Consider the following 15,244-nt stretch of genomic DNA (forward strand, 5'->3'; position numbering starts at 1 on the left):
AACAGGATGTGGGAAGGCCTGGCAGTGAAAGAGATTATAGTTCTGTCAGGAAACTGCAGGCTGCAGAATGTAAGATGGATATTGGAGAGATCTGAGTCTGGAGAAATAAGTAGGGCCAGATCATTTAAGCTCTTTGTGTACTATGCCACACAGTTTTGATTTCATGTTAAAAGGGTATTATATAGGGAAGTAACATGTTTAGTTTTTTTTTTTTTTTTCCTCAAAAGCAGTTGGTATTTTGAGGAGATTGGATTGGGAGAAAAAAATAGTTTAGAAACTTTTGGAGTAATTCTGGCAAAAAATGAGAGCCTGAATTAAGATAGTGGCTATGGTGATGAAGGAGAAGTAGGCATATTTGAAGGGATTAATCAGATAAATTCAATAGGATTTGGTGGATGTATGGAGAAAGGGAAGATTTGAGGATGGTACCTAAATTTCTTACTTAGGCAACTAATTAAAGAGTAATATTGTTCTTTTAAACTGTGATGAAAGAAGACGAGGAAGATGAGAAGGTCTCTTGGTGGTGGGCTAGGAACAGAAGTGCATAGAATACGTTCATTTAGATATATGGAGTTGTTTTACCATCTCCAGTCCTATTCATTTGTTCCTCTAGATGGGAAGTTTTCTGTCTGGTGTCTTTCCACTCAGGCTGAAGAGCTTCCTTTAGCATTTGGTATAATGCAGATATACTGAAGAGGAATTTTCTCAGCTTGGTTTATCTGAAAATATGTTTATTTTACTCTAATTTTTAAAGGATATTTTCACTGAATGTGGAATTCTGAGTTGACCGTTTTCTCTTTCCAGTGCTTTGAAGATACCATTATATTGTCTTCTAGCTGTTGGTTTCTAGTGAGAAGTCAGCTGTCGTTAGTGTAGCTGCTTTCCTGTGTGTAATGGGTCTTTTTTTCCTCTGGCTATTTTAAGGATTTTTTTTTTTTCCCCTGTAATTCTGGATTTCAACAGCAGGTCTATTATATGCCTAGGAATGGTTCTTTTTGTACTTCTTCTTGCATAAATATCTGCAAGTTCATATTTTTCACCAAATTTATAAGTTTTCAGCCATTGTTTCCTAAATTACTTTTCTGCCCCATTCTCTCTCCTCCCTCAGAAACTTCAGTTATACATATATTAGATTGCTTGATATTTTCCACAAGTCACTGAGGCCCTGTTTCATTTTTATTTAATTAAAATAATTTTTCCCATTTATTAAATTAGATCATTTGTATTGATCTGTCTTCAGGTTCACTAACACTTATTTCTGCAATCTCCAGTGCTGTTTTGCCCATCCAGTAGGAAGTAGATGCCCCAAACTAAATTTAGAAGACTGTATCATCAAATACTAATGTATTTATACTATTTTAATTCTACGGTGAAGGTATTAATTTACTGATATCCTAAAATCAAAAAGATTAATTTTCATGCTCTTTATGAGTTCATTTATTTTTGTATGGTTTTTCATTGACTGATTTTTTAAAAGGTCTTTTTAAAATTTTATTACTTTTTTCCTTTAGGTGTTTTTGTGGTCGCTTGGTCAAGCAACATGCTTGTTTTACTGCAAGCCTTGCCATGAAATACTCAGATGTGAAATTGGGTGACCATTTTAATCAGACATTAGAAGAGTGGTCTGTGGAAAAACATACAGAACAGAGCCCAACGGATGCTTATGGAGTCATAAATTTTCAAGGGGGTTCTCATTCCTACAGAGCTAAGGTATGTCATGTATTTGAGTTTCTTCATTTACCTTATTACCTAATAATGTACGTTTATTACCTGACAATAATATTGTGTCAGAAAATTAGTTTCAATCATTTCCTTATGTATTTTGAAGTTCTTTGTATAGGTACATATATGAATATAGAATTGTTATATCTTGTTGAATTGAACCTTTTTTTTTAGTTTAGTCTACTATCTCACTTTTCTTTGTTCCTTTTTTTTGGTCTTTTGGATTAAGTATTTTTTTGTTAAGCTTTCCTTCTTTATAGCATCTTATTCATACATTGTTTTTCTATTCTTTAGATTAATCTTATAATAAATACTATAAAATGCATTTATAACTTGTTACTATTATAAATTAGTACTTTTACCACTTCGTGGAGAATGCAAGAAACTTTAGAATACTTGTGACTACACTTTTTTCCCTCATGACTAATGTGCTCTTGTTGGCATGAATTTTATTTCTTCGTGTATTTTAAACCTCCAAATCATAATTATTATTCATTTAGATGTATCAACGTATTACCCTGTCGATTGTTCCACCTGCCTCCCTCCCTGCCTTGATTTGATAAGCAGTGCCAAATGCTGGGCCTGTCTCTCCATTTTTTCTGTTCTCTTGGATCCTGATTCCACAAGTTGTCACTGCTTTGGTAGCTCACTGATAGCTTAACAACAGGTGTTATTTATCTAGTTTCTAGTTTCTCTAGTTCCCAGGGGCAGTTAGTTGAAAACAACCTAGTCCATCATTGTTGGAAATAGAATTCCTCATTTATTACTAACATAATCTTTTTTTAAAAAAAATTAACTTCAGATTGTTTTCCAGACACTACTTAATGTACCCAAGTATAATAATGAGTTAAACAGAACTAATGCAGAAAGACTTAGTACAGAACAAATCTCATTACAAATCATTCTTAAGGGATTCTAGAGTCTTCTCAGTTTTATATAATTCTCATACTTTGGGATAACTTTCCTTGGTGTTTGATCTCTATTTGTAAAGAAATTGGCAATATGTTGTTTTGCAAAGAACCTTTATTAGAGATGATTAAAAGTGTTTTTCTTCCAACATCTGAATATTTTAGATTTTTTATGAGCTAAGTCATAGGTGCTTTAGATAAAGAAAATGAATTACAGTAGTCATAGCAAGTAAATTTTGTGATGTCACTTACCAGAAAGATCATTTTTTAAATCTTTCAAACCAGAGGAACTTACTCCACAGATATGATAGCTTTTTTTCTTATAGAATGATTTTTCAACAATTAAAGGGGTGATTCCATCTGAACACCTTGAAATACTGAGCAAAATTTATTATTTTCAGTAATTTGTGAGTCAAATCCACAGTTACTTCCAGTGAAGGAAACAATCATCTGTATTAAAAAATCTGTGTTATTTTATTGCATAGTCACAACTCTGATCAATGGATTAGATCACTGATCAAGCTTTCAAACAGATAATTCAGTATTTGCCTCTCATAGTTGCAAGAGTTGTAGAAGTCTCCATGTTTTCACCATTCTTCTCTTATTTTCCCTTTTCCCATCATCATACCTATCCTAAACACTTCTCACTCAATGCATACTCACTCAAGGCAGTGAGTACTGTGGATAAATTTGTAAATCAGATGAATGGTAATTAAGTTTATATAAACAGAAAGAGTAACAAATTTACATCTTGGTTTAAAAATTACAGTACCACTACTTCTATAGCTCTTATAGAATGATTTTCCAACTTTAAAATCATTTGCTATTGCTTATTCCTAGAAGTGTAAATATATTGCAAGTAGCCTATGAAATCTATTTTATAATAATCTGATCCAAACAAAATTTTTCTTAAGTCATATAATGTTGCATTTTGAAACCTATGAATATTCAATTATTAATTATTGTTTTAAAATCTTTTTTATTAGTATGTGAGGCTATCATATGACACCAAACCTGAAGTAATTCTACAACTTCTGCTTAAAGAATGGCAAATGGAATTACCCAAACTTGTTATCTCTGTACATGGTGGCATGCAGAAATTTGAGCTTCACCCACGAATCAAGCAGTTGCTTGGAAAGGGTCTTATTAAAGCTGCAGTTACAACTGGAGCCTGGATTTTAACAGGAGGAGTAAACACAGGTAATGTGATTACACCAATTTTATTTGGTGTGCTTGTAAATTCTTCATAATATCAATTAGATATTTGAAAAGTCAACACTGAATATAAATATATTCAATTCTTCTGTTAAATAATCTACTTCCTAAGTATAAATGCTAACTGAAAAAGTATTTGGTTTTCATTTCTTCTTTTAAAAGAATAATACGCTTTATCATTCACTTTTTTTTATTAAGACTTTATTTATGTATTTATTTCTGGCCATGCTGTGCGGCTTGTGGGATCTTAGTTCCCGGACTAGGGATCGAATCCGGGACCCTCGCCCTTCCGTGAAAGTGCCAAGTCCTAACCACTGGACCGCCAGGGAATCCCCAAGAATAATATGCTTTAGAGCAGGGGTTTGCAAACTGTGGCTCCATGCACCAAATCCAGCCTACTCCTTATTTTTGTAAATAAAGGTTTATTGGAACGCAGCCACACTCATTTGTTTTTGTATTGTTTTGTATCATACTTTTGTGCTACAAAAGCAGAGGTGAGTGGTCTAACAAAGACTGTATGCCCTGCAAAGCCTAAAATATTTACAATTTGGTCCTTTATAAGAAAGTTTGCTGACTCCCTACTGTAAAGCGAAGTGTTGTTCTTATCACTCTGACTACTGGTAAATTGAGAGAAGAATGGCAATTCATTGCCTAGACACTGGTAAGAAATAGCTTTTCAAATTAATTTTTAATGTACTATAATCTTTCATTCTAAGTCTTCCCTATTAGATATACAGGTTGGATATATGGAAGGCAAATTAATTTTAATATACAAAGTAAAACATAGATATTATTTAAATTAGCTTGGAAAAATCTAATTCGTTATCAGCAACTGTGTTTTGAACCTCATTGTGTGTCAGGCACTCTTCTGGCTGCTGAAAATATATCATTCCACAAAATAAAATATTTACCTTCATGGAACTTATATTCTAGTGGGGAAGATGTAAACAACAAACAGATAACTAAATAATGTATAATAAATTAGATGATAAGTGCTTTGGAGACACATGAAATACAGAGGAGGGATAGTGAGGGATGGTCGAGGGGACTTCATTGATAAGGTGACATTTGAGTAGAGATGGAAGGAAATGAAGTGAGCAAGATAAGAATAATGTGGGACAGAGCATTTAAATGAGAAGTGGCAAGTGTTGGAAGAATAGTGAGAAAGGTCCAGTGTAGCTTGAGTGGAATGAGCAAGGAGTGCCAAGTGATGAAATCAGAAAGTTATGGGTGAGTGGTGGTGGTGGTAGGCCTGGCGTGGAGTGGTGTGGTGAATAGCAGGGGCAATAGACAGATCATCATATAAGACCTTGTAGGCCATTATAAGCACTATGACTTTTAATCAAATGAGAAGGGGAGGTTTTAAGCAGAGAGTTGACAAGAGCAAAGATCACTTGAATGATGGTTTAAAAATAGACTGTAAACAGGCAAGGCATCACTTGGAAGAACAGTGAAGGTGCTGTTTCCATAATCCATGTTAGGAATGAGATCTAATGCATTATAAAAATCAAATCGAGTGATGCATTGGTTTGTTAGGGCTGCTATAATAAAATACCACAGACCTGGTGGCTTAAACAAAAGAAATTTATTTTCTCACAGTTCTGGAGACCCAAGATCAAGATGTTAGCAGGTTTGGTTTCTCCTGAGGCATCTCTCCTTGACTTACAGATGGTTCTCTTCTCACTGTGTCCTCCTGTGGTCTTCCCCCTGTGCATGTGCATCCCTGGTGTCTCTTTTTGTGTCCAAATTTCCCCTTCTTAAAAGGACACCAGTCAGATTGGATTAGGGCCCACCCTAACAGCCTCATTTTCACATGATAACCTAAAGAACCTATTTCCAAATACAGTCACATTCTAAGGTACTGGGATTAGGATTTCAACATGAATTTTGGAGAGGATGCAGTTCAGTCCATAACAAGTGATAATGAGAAGTTATGTGCTCTTTTGAATTATCTTTTCTACTTTCCCCCCAATTTTGACTCAGTTGGAAAACTTTTGTAGTTTTTTGTGAGCATGTGTGTTTTGCTTATAGTCCTGAGCCATACACTTCTTTTTTTTTAGATGATGTTTAGAGCAGTAACAAAAACTACAGTTAACATGAGGAATCTAAGAGAGGAGACTAGGCCTAACAACATGGTAAAAGTTAGTTTTACGTGTGTTTCAGGCAGTTGTAGTGACTTGACATTGTGGGGTTTTTTTTCTTTTTTGTCCTTGTGTTTTCTTTTGTAAGTTTGTCTTTTGGACCTTGTTGCCTTTTATCTGGTGTATGTAAAGAAAAATATCACCATTGGAATGTTATTGAGCAAAGGATTGTTCTGAGCATGGTAAAGACTTTCAAATAAAGTGAATTAAATTTTGTATGAACAGGTGTGGCAAAACATGTTGGTGATGCCCTTAAAGAACATGCTTCCAGATCATCTCGAAAGATTTGCACTATCGGAATAGCTCCATGGGGAGTGATTGAAAACAAAAATGATCTTGTTGGGAGAGATGTAAGAGTGCTTTTTAAAATTTCTTACATTTAAACTTATGTATAAACAAAACTAGAGCAAGAATAATGCGAAGTCAACCTAAAATATTCATGATCATACCACGACCCTTTCGAAAATGCATTCATAGATACAAAAAGTAGTGTTAATACATTTTGTTTCTGCCTTTTTTTGTATAACTATTTCACACCGTTTCCATGTCATGCCAGTCTTTGTAATTAAATTTTTAATGACGACATTCTATTAAGAATTAATTGTATTGTCTGTAAGAGTAGTAATCAAATACCGGTGTTTTATTCAAGTAGGTTAAAGACATGTGAATTGGTTATAGATATCTTTCAAGAGATTATTAAAAAGGAATTACTGAATTATAATGATCACTTTCAGGTGCAATTAAATTTCTAACATCAATTTTAAAGATTCTACTTATGACTGGAAAAATAACAATATGACATTTGATTGCTTTTATTCAGTGTCCTTTATATATTTCACTTTATTCACTAATAATAGTTTCTTCACATTGTTCGTTTATTTGCTTGTTTGCTGCTGTTTCCTTTGCATGGGATGATGAAATATGGTATATTCTGCAGTGAGAGCCGAAATACAATACTGTGGTTCAACCCATTATTGAATAATCTTCAGTTGCTTAAAAGCTCATGCTTTTTGATATATTCTTTTACATTTTCTATTTGTTGCTATACATAAATAGAATCTTACCTCCTACTTGCCTTTACAGATTATTTCAAAATTTTTTTTTACTTTATATTAAATTGACTCCTGCCCACTAACTCTCATGTTTGCTGTTGTTTAGGTGGTTGCTCCTTACCAAACCTTATTGAACCCTCTGAGCAAATTGAATGTTCTGAATAATCTACATTCCCATTTCATATTGGTGGATGATGGCACTGTTGGAAAGTATGGGGCAGAAGTCAGACTGAGAAGAGAACTCGAAAAAACTATTAATCAGCAAAGAATTCATGCTAGTAAGGGAATTTATAAATTTGTTGTTGTTGAAATTATCCTGGGCTGTATTAATTGCAAGCAGCATTCTAAAAAAAGGTAGACTGTTCTTTAAGTGTTCATTTCCTTATGTAGCAGGATAACATACAAAACAACCATGAATGACCTTACACAAAGTAAGATCTAGGAAAGGAAGTCTGAGATTAAATAGAGTACTCAAATAACAAAGCCAAAGCCACAGAGGTCCATTGGAAGCTTTGTTGCTATTGTAATCCCACTGCAGCTCAAGGAATTCAGAAATATTCTTAATGTATGATATATTCCAATACCCGACTTTGAAATTCAAGATTGAAGAGGAAAAAACATACTTTATTGTGAAGTAAGAATCACCTTGCTTAAAGTTGATAACACGAGTAGGTATCACTCTGGTAGATATGTCTTAAAAGTTAGTATTTTTGACACTGGTCTTCCTTTCTGACCATGGTCAAACTTTCTGGCTCAACATCTGGATTTTTATTTCAAAAAAAAGGAAATTTTATAATTTTAGGACACCAAGAAGGTGAGCTCTATGACAAAGTGAAATAGAAATACAAACTCATAGAACAGTATTTTCAGATTATGATGGAGTCATAGCATCTCCTAAAAATTAAGAATGTCTTAGAATCCTTCATACCCCACTAGGGAATGCCTATATTTTGGATTCTTTCACTGCAATACAAGTTATTGTAAAACAAAAATTGGTATTCACTAAATGTTTTGCTACTCTTAATAGAGGTCTTGGATTTTATTGATCTGTCTATGTAATCCTGATTCCGTTGTTAATTTCTCTATTAATGTCTCAATGCATTTGGAATAAAAAATAGACATTTTAAAAGTGATTAAAAACAAATACATATGAGAAGTTCAACTCATAAAGTATTAAAAAACTGAAAACCAAATTGGTGTTTTAATTTCTTGTCAAGTTAAACTAGTGAAATATACAAAATAATTATTGCTTTTCAGTGAATATATAAATTATAGTGTGCCTCATTATATGTTGGATTTTCTAATTTTGTTATTTAGAACAGACTTAAAGTCAGTGTAAAAGTAATTTATTCAGTATTTATTTATATCAGACTATATATCATGTTGAGTACATAAAATTAAGTCAACACAGTCTTATAAGAAATTATATTTTGGCATTTTATTTTTGATTGAGTGAAAACTAAGATTAAATTACTGAATTTTGCCTAATATCATAATTAATCTTTTACCTTTTTTAAGGAATTGGTCAAGGTGTTCCTGTGGTGGCACTTATATTTGAGGGTGGGCCAAACGTTATCCTCACAGTTTTAGAATACCTTCAGGAAAGTCCTCCTGTTCCAGTCGTCGTATGTGAAGGAACAGGCAGGGCTGCAGATCTACTAGCATATATTCATAAACAAACAGAAGAAGGAGGGTAAGTGTATGATTACAACATATTTTTAATAATTTTATGTAAAGAGGCTGTGGTTTTTAGAATATTAGATTCTTTCAGTGTTTTATCAATATGAAGATACCTTCTTAAGTCTTGAGGAAATAGCCTGTCTGATACATTATTGGAATGAATTAAAATATAAGTCTTTATAGTGGACAATTTTCAAAGACCTGTTAAATATACAGAGGCACGTATCTTTTGACCCAACAGTTCCATTTCTGATAATTGTTCCTACAAATATACTTGCCTACATGTGAAATAACATATATAACGTTACTCAATACAGTGTGGTTTGTAACAGTAAAAGACTGGAACAAAATAGAACATTTATATCAAGGGGACTAGATAAATAACTTATGGTACATCTGCACAATGGAGTAGTTTGTAGTTATGTAAGGTATCTGTATACTAGATTTGGAAAGATTACCAAAATTTGTATGTAAAAAAAGGAAAATGTACAGTAACATGTATATTATGGCACCTTTTATGTAGGAAAAAAGACAAGGAGATAATTGTATGTATTGAAAGAGATCCTCAAACATTATACAAAGTAATAGTGTTTCTTGAAAGCAGTTGAGATGGAATGGCTGATGGAAGACAGTGGGAAAGACACTTCCACTATGAATTTTCACAGTATTGTATTTTATATTATATCATATTTTTGAGCCATGTAAATATATTCCATATTGAGAAAAAAATAAAAATGCAAATGTGCTGATATTTAACACATTTTGATAAAATACTGCTTTTTACACCATAATATCTTAAAATTATCTTTATACAATATCTTACATGATAAGATATTGTATAACTGATAACATTAACACATGCCTTATTAAAAAAATTAGAAATAATTCAAAGAGAAAAATCACTCCATTCCATTTTCCACCCTTATGACTTACAGTGGGAGTCTAATGAAGGAGAAAATTTCACTCAGGGCCAAGTACTTAATATTAATACAGTATCTTTAAATGTCTTGCCTGGATCCACTAGGACTTGATATTAGATTCTGCAAATAATGGAATTTGAAATCAGTGGATTGAGTTATGTTTCCTCTTACTTCAGGAATCTTCATGATGCAGCAGAGCCTGATATTATTTCAACCATCAAAAAAACATTTAACTTTGGCCAGAGTGAAGCAGTTCATTTATTTCAAACACTGATGGAATGTATGAAAAGAAAGGAGCTCGTAAGTAGATTTCACAGAATAAGCCTTTTTTTAAAATATAAATTAATTTATTTATTTTGGCTGCATTGGGTCTCTGTTGCTGTGCGCGGGCTTTCTCTAGCTGCAGCGAGCGGGGGCTACTCTTTGTTGTGGTGAGTGGGCTTCTCACTGCGGTGGCTTCTATTGTTGCGGAGCACAGGCTCTAGGCACATGGGCTTCAGTAGCTGTGGCACGTGGGCTCAGTAGTTGTGGCACACGGGCCCTAGAGCACAGGCTCAGTAGTTGTGGTGCACAGGCTTAGTTGCTCTGCAGCATGTGGGATCTTCCCGGACCAGGGCTTGAACCCGTGTCCCCCTGCATTGGTAGGTGGATTCTTAACCACTGAGCCATCAGGGAAGCCCAGAATAAGCCTTTTTATTTCATTCAAAGTACATTCTAAATTGCTTTTTAATTAATTAATTAATTTTTGGCTGCTCCCCATAGCTTATGGTATCTTAGTTCCCTGACCAGGGATTGAACCCAGGCCCTCTACAGTGAAAGCATGGAGTCCTAACCACTGGACCTCCAGAGAATTCCCAATTGGAGAAATACTTTTTTAAAAACTTTGGATTTAAAATTTTAAAATCTTTTTTAACCATGTAAAGATGTAATTTATAATTTTGTTCAAGCTAAGAGATAGCATAGAAGGATTATAGTTTTTTAAAATTAATTGATTTATTTCTTTATTTTGCCTGTGTTGGGTCTTTGTTGCGTGTGGGCTCTCTCTAGTTGCTGTGAGCGGGGGCTACTCTTCGTTGCGGTGTGCGGGCTTCTCATTGTGGTGGCTTCTCTTGTTGTGGAGCAGGGGCTCTAGGCATGTGGGCTTCAGTAGTTGCGACACGCGGGCTCAGTAGTTGTGGCTCATGGGCTCTAGAGCACAGGCTCAATAGTTGTGGCGCACAGACTTAGTTGCTCCGCGGCATGTGGGATCCTCCCGGACCAGGGATTGAACCCGTGTGTGCCCTGCATTGGCAGGCGGATTCTCAACCACTGCACCACCAGGGAAGCCCCTAGAATATAGTTTTTATATGGTGTGGAGACATGTATTACACTTCTATTTTTGGAAAAGTTTCATAACTAAGCCTCAGTAGATTATGTCCAGGATCAAGGAAGAACTCTAAAGAGTTATTATTGGCTTCTCTAAAATATATTTGGAGGAAAAAACCCTATTTTCCTCTGAGTGAGTGCTCAAATTAAAGATCAGTGCTGCTTCACTATTGATACTATGGGTAAAATAGATAACTAATGAGAACCTGCTGTATAGTATAGCACAGGGAGCTCTACTCAGTGCTCTGTGGTGACCTAAATGAGAAGGAAATCCCAAAAGAGAGGGGATATATGTATATGTATAGCTGATTCACTTTGCTGTACAGTATAAACTAACACAATATTGTAAAGCAATTATACTCCAATAAAAAAAAATAGAGACCAGTGTTGCTTAATTTCAGTCATCTAGACATGGGCTTAAGTTTACAGAGACAAAAAATTTTAACAGTTCTCTAAGTAGGTGGATGATAACATGGTTTGATCTGCTGTTTTCTTTCATGCATTTCATTTTTGTATACTATGAAATGAAGTTAGTTGAAAAATTTGTATTGGGGTTATAACAATAGACTTTTATTTTATGAAAAGGTTATTAAATGAAAACCTCTCTCTAATGGTATTATGTTTCAAATAACTTTAAATAAATTTCAAGTAAAAGGATTCAACAAAACACTTCTCATTCAAGAACACATATATTTACTTGAACTGAGTAAGTGTCCACTCTGCAGAAGAAACAGCAGGATTTACTCAGATTAGTAATCTATATAGCCTTAGCTCATAAATTGCTTATTCTAGTAATGGACATAAAATATATAAAAATTAATATAATATGAAACCAAACATTTTGAATATACTTGAATTTTATTTATTTTATAATTTTTTTAAATTTATAATTTATTTATTTTTGGCTGTGTTGGGTCTTCATTGCTGCGTGTGGGCTTTCTCTAGTTGCGGCGAGTGGGGGCTGCTCTTCGTTGCAGTGTGTGAGCTTCTCATTGCAGTGGCTTCTCTTGTTGCGGAACACAGGCTCTAGGCACACGGGCTTCAGTAGTTGTGGCATGTGGGCTCAGTAATTGTGGCTCACGGGCTCTAGAGCACAGGCTCAATAGTTGTGGCGCCCAGGCTTAGTTGCTCCGTGGCATGTGGGATCTTCCTGGACAAGGAATCAAACTCGTGTCCCCTGCATTGGCAGGTGGATTCTTAACCACTGTGCCACCTGGGAAGTCCCTACTTGAATTTTATTTGGTAAATGATACAAATTCTTTAATTTTCTGTGTTTTGATTGTAATGAAATTATTTCTGACCCAAAAAAACTATATCTGCCAAGTAGTTTGCAGTTACTTTGTGATTTATATGCCTATGTCTTAGGTTATAAAATATAAAGGCATAATATTATGAATTGATCTTTAAATAGATTACTGTTTTCCACATTGGATCAGATGAACATCAAGATATAGATGTAGCAATACTTACTGCACTGCTTAAAGGTAAGACTTAAAATTTATTTGTTAGGTCTCTCATTTATAGTGTTTTTATATAAGTTAGGATTTTTTAATTTGACTAAATGTTTGAGAATTGAATTTTTTAATAGTTTTTCTTTGAAAAAGACACAGTGTTCACTTTCTTTGACAAATATGTTTTTGTTTTTAATCTTATAACTTTTTAAAAAGTTCATACCAGGATTTATGCCATTAGACCTATTTAATTATCCTGTTATGAATGTGTCAAACATGTCACATTTTTAATTGGCTGAAAAATAAGTGTTTAAAAGTAATAGAGTATTAGTTAATAGAAATTAAGGATAGCATTCTTAAATGTGCTATTTTCATTAGGAAGGAAAATTTGGAAAGAAAACTAATGGTATCTTCTAGGACTAAGGGGTTAATGCACATGCAGTTAAATTGTTTTCCTCTCATTATCTTTCCAAAGACATCTAACTGATAAGACAAACAATACTATAGTGAAAAATCTTTTCAAAAATTAGAAACTAAAATGTTGTTCTGTCTGAGTACCTGAAAGTCCAAGTATGCAGTGAGGTGGCAGAAGCAGAGCAAGAGGGCACTATCTTATCATTCACAAGAATTTCCCAAATATTAGACTACAATGAATTGCCAATAGATCAAACATTTGAAAAATACTATAATAAAATATAACATATGTACAACATCTGAGAATAAGATCATAAACAATAGGAAGCCCAGAAGCCATAAAGGGAAAGATCAATAAATGCAATTGCATAAAAATAAAAAATTAAAAGAGAGCACCTAATATTTGCTGTGTACTTTCTGTGTACTAGCTACTGTGCTTTAGTGGTTTATGTTGTTTACCCTTGTGACAACCCTAAGAGGAAGATTTCCTATTATTTTCCTCATTTTATAGATGAGAAAACTAAGAACAGGAATGTGGAAGGATCACAAAAAGGTGTAAATTAGTAATAAAAAGATGAATACCTCATGGAAGAATGAGTCAAAATTTAAGTAAAAGATTTTAGCAGAATACAAATGCTTGGGGGAAATGTGGAAATGATGGAAAGATGTTATAATTAAAAAAAAAAGCTTTTTATCCTCCTACTGGGTATTTGTATACTCCTGATGGATGGTATAACCTTTCTGGAATATATTTTGGCAGTGTATCAAAAGCTTTAAATTATATACCCTTCTACACAGCAATTTGGCTTCTACAGATTCATCCTGTTAAATATGTGCACAAAGATACACTCACCAGAAAATTCAAAATAACGTGAAATGTCCACTAGTTAGGATATTTGTTGAATAAATTTTAGTTCACCTTTAAAAGGTATTTATATATATATAAGGTGCATCTATATGTACTGTTATTGAAAACTAAATATGATACATAAAGCAGGCTGAGTATTTTGTATAGTATGACCTACTTTTGCATAAACAATTAAAAATATATGTTTGAACTTATATATGCACAGAAAACACCTGTAAGGATATTTTTCATAATATTAACAGTCAATACTATTGCTATGATAGAAACAGATCCTCTTTCTTTTCTATTCATTCTTGTGCATTCTGAATTGTTTGCGATGGATGAGGCTGTGTCTTTGCTATAGTTGGAAAATAAAAGTCCTCAACCCTGGGGTAACCTTATCTTTCTGAGGCAGGCTACCTCTGAATACTGACTAACACCAGCTGTGTAAGTTAATTAAAGGGGGAGGAGGGGAATTCATAAGTGTTCATATTTTATGGAGATAAATTAATTGAACTTGTCGACTGTTTTCTTTATTCGATTAGGCACTAATGCATCTGCATTTGACCAGCTCATCCTTACATTGGCATGGGATAGAGTTGACATTGCCAAAAATCATGTATTTGTTTATGGACAGCAGTGGCTGGTATGTAAATAATCTATATAAACAGTGTAATTAAATTAAGCTAAGTTAATATCAAAGTATTTGCTGAAACTGTGACCTAACTTGACATTTACTTGTCAGTCAAAAGTGCAAACTTATTGTAGCCAAACATTTCTGCAACATTCAGATCCATTTAGGATTTAATAAGTTCTATTTGCCTCTTGATAAAAACTGTGATTTTTATAGGGTATAGATCTTTAAAAATCCTGTAACTGAAAAAAGTTTTAGAAATAGTGCTCTTTGCATCTGTGTTTGTCAGGAATGTTGGCCTGTAATTTTCTTTTCTTCTGGGGTCCTTGTCTGGTTTTGGTATCAGAGTAATGCTGGACTCATAAAATGAGTTTGGAAGAGTTTGAGAAGGATTGGTATTAGTTCTTTGAATGTTTGGTTAAATTCACCAGTGAAGCTGTCTGGTCCTTAACTAGTAATCAGACTGTTCAGAATTTCTATTTCATCATGATTTGGTCTTGATAGGTTGTATGTTTCTAGGAATTTATCTATTTCTTCTAGGCTGTCGGTTTGTTGGCATGTAATTGTTCATATTAACCTCTTAATGATCCTTTGTATTTCTGTGGTATCAGTTGTAACATCTGTTTCATTTTTGATTTTATTTATTTGAGTCCTCTCTTTTTTTTTCTTCCTGAGTCTAGCTAAGGGTTTGTCAACTTTATCTTTTCAGAGAACTAGTTCTAGTTTCATTCTAGTTGTCTTTTCAATCTGTTTCATTTATATCTGTTCTAATTTTCGTTACTTTCTTCCTTCTACTAACTTTGAGTATCGTTTGTTCTTTTTATGGTTTCTTGAGGTGTAAAGTTAGGTTATTTGAGACTTTTCTTGTTTTTTGAGGTAGGCATTTATCACTGTG

At 33.7% G+C, this 15,244-nt stretch overlaps 2 protein-coding genes across 2 annotated transcripts in view; both read left to right on the forward strand.

The window, feature by feature from the left end:
• LOC307049308 (uncharacterized protein) overlaps positions 1–1,595 on the forward strand; it is a gene marked incomplete at both ends in the record, with an annotated part of 42,213 nt that extends 40,618 nt beyond the window's left edge. Inside the window, one exon of the mRNA XM_079698778.1 lies at positions 1,512–1,595. Coding sequence (XP_079554904.1) covers positions 1,512–1,595 — 84 coding nt within the window. The remainder of the gene's footprint in view (positions 1–1,511) is intronic.
• Positions 1,596–2,582: 987 nt separating this feature from the next.
• Positions 2,583–15,244, forward strand: part of TRPM7 (transient receptor potential cation channel subfamily M member 7) — a gene marked incomplete at both ends in the record, with an annotated part of 85,377 nt that continues 72,715 nt past the window's right edge. The window contains 8 exons of the mRNA XM_079699116.1: positions 2,583–2,597; positions 3,617–3,830; positions 6,212–6,336; positions 7,145–7,316; positions 8,557–8,731; positions 9,815–9,938; positions 12,415–12,487; positions 14,261–14,361. Of these exons, the coding sequence (XP_079555242.1) occupies positions 2,583–2,597; positions 3,617–3,830; positions 6,212–6,336; positions 7,145–7,316; positions 8,557–8,731; positions 9,815–9,938; positions 12,415–12,487; positions 14,261–14,361 (999 nt within the window). The remainder of the gene's footprint in view (positions 2,598–3,616; positions 3,831–6,211; positions 6,337–7,144; positions 7,317–8,556; positions 8,732–9,814; positions 9,939–12,414; positions 12,488–14,260; positions 14,362–15,244) is intronic.

The sequence above is a fragment of the Hyperoodon ampullatus genome (assembly GCF_949752795.1).
Source record: "Hyperoodon ampullatus genome assembly, chromosome: 3".
NCBI classification, from domain to species: Eukaryota; Metazoa; Chordata; class Mammalia; order Artiodactyla; family Ziphiidae; genus Hyperoodon; species Hyperoodon ampullatus.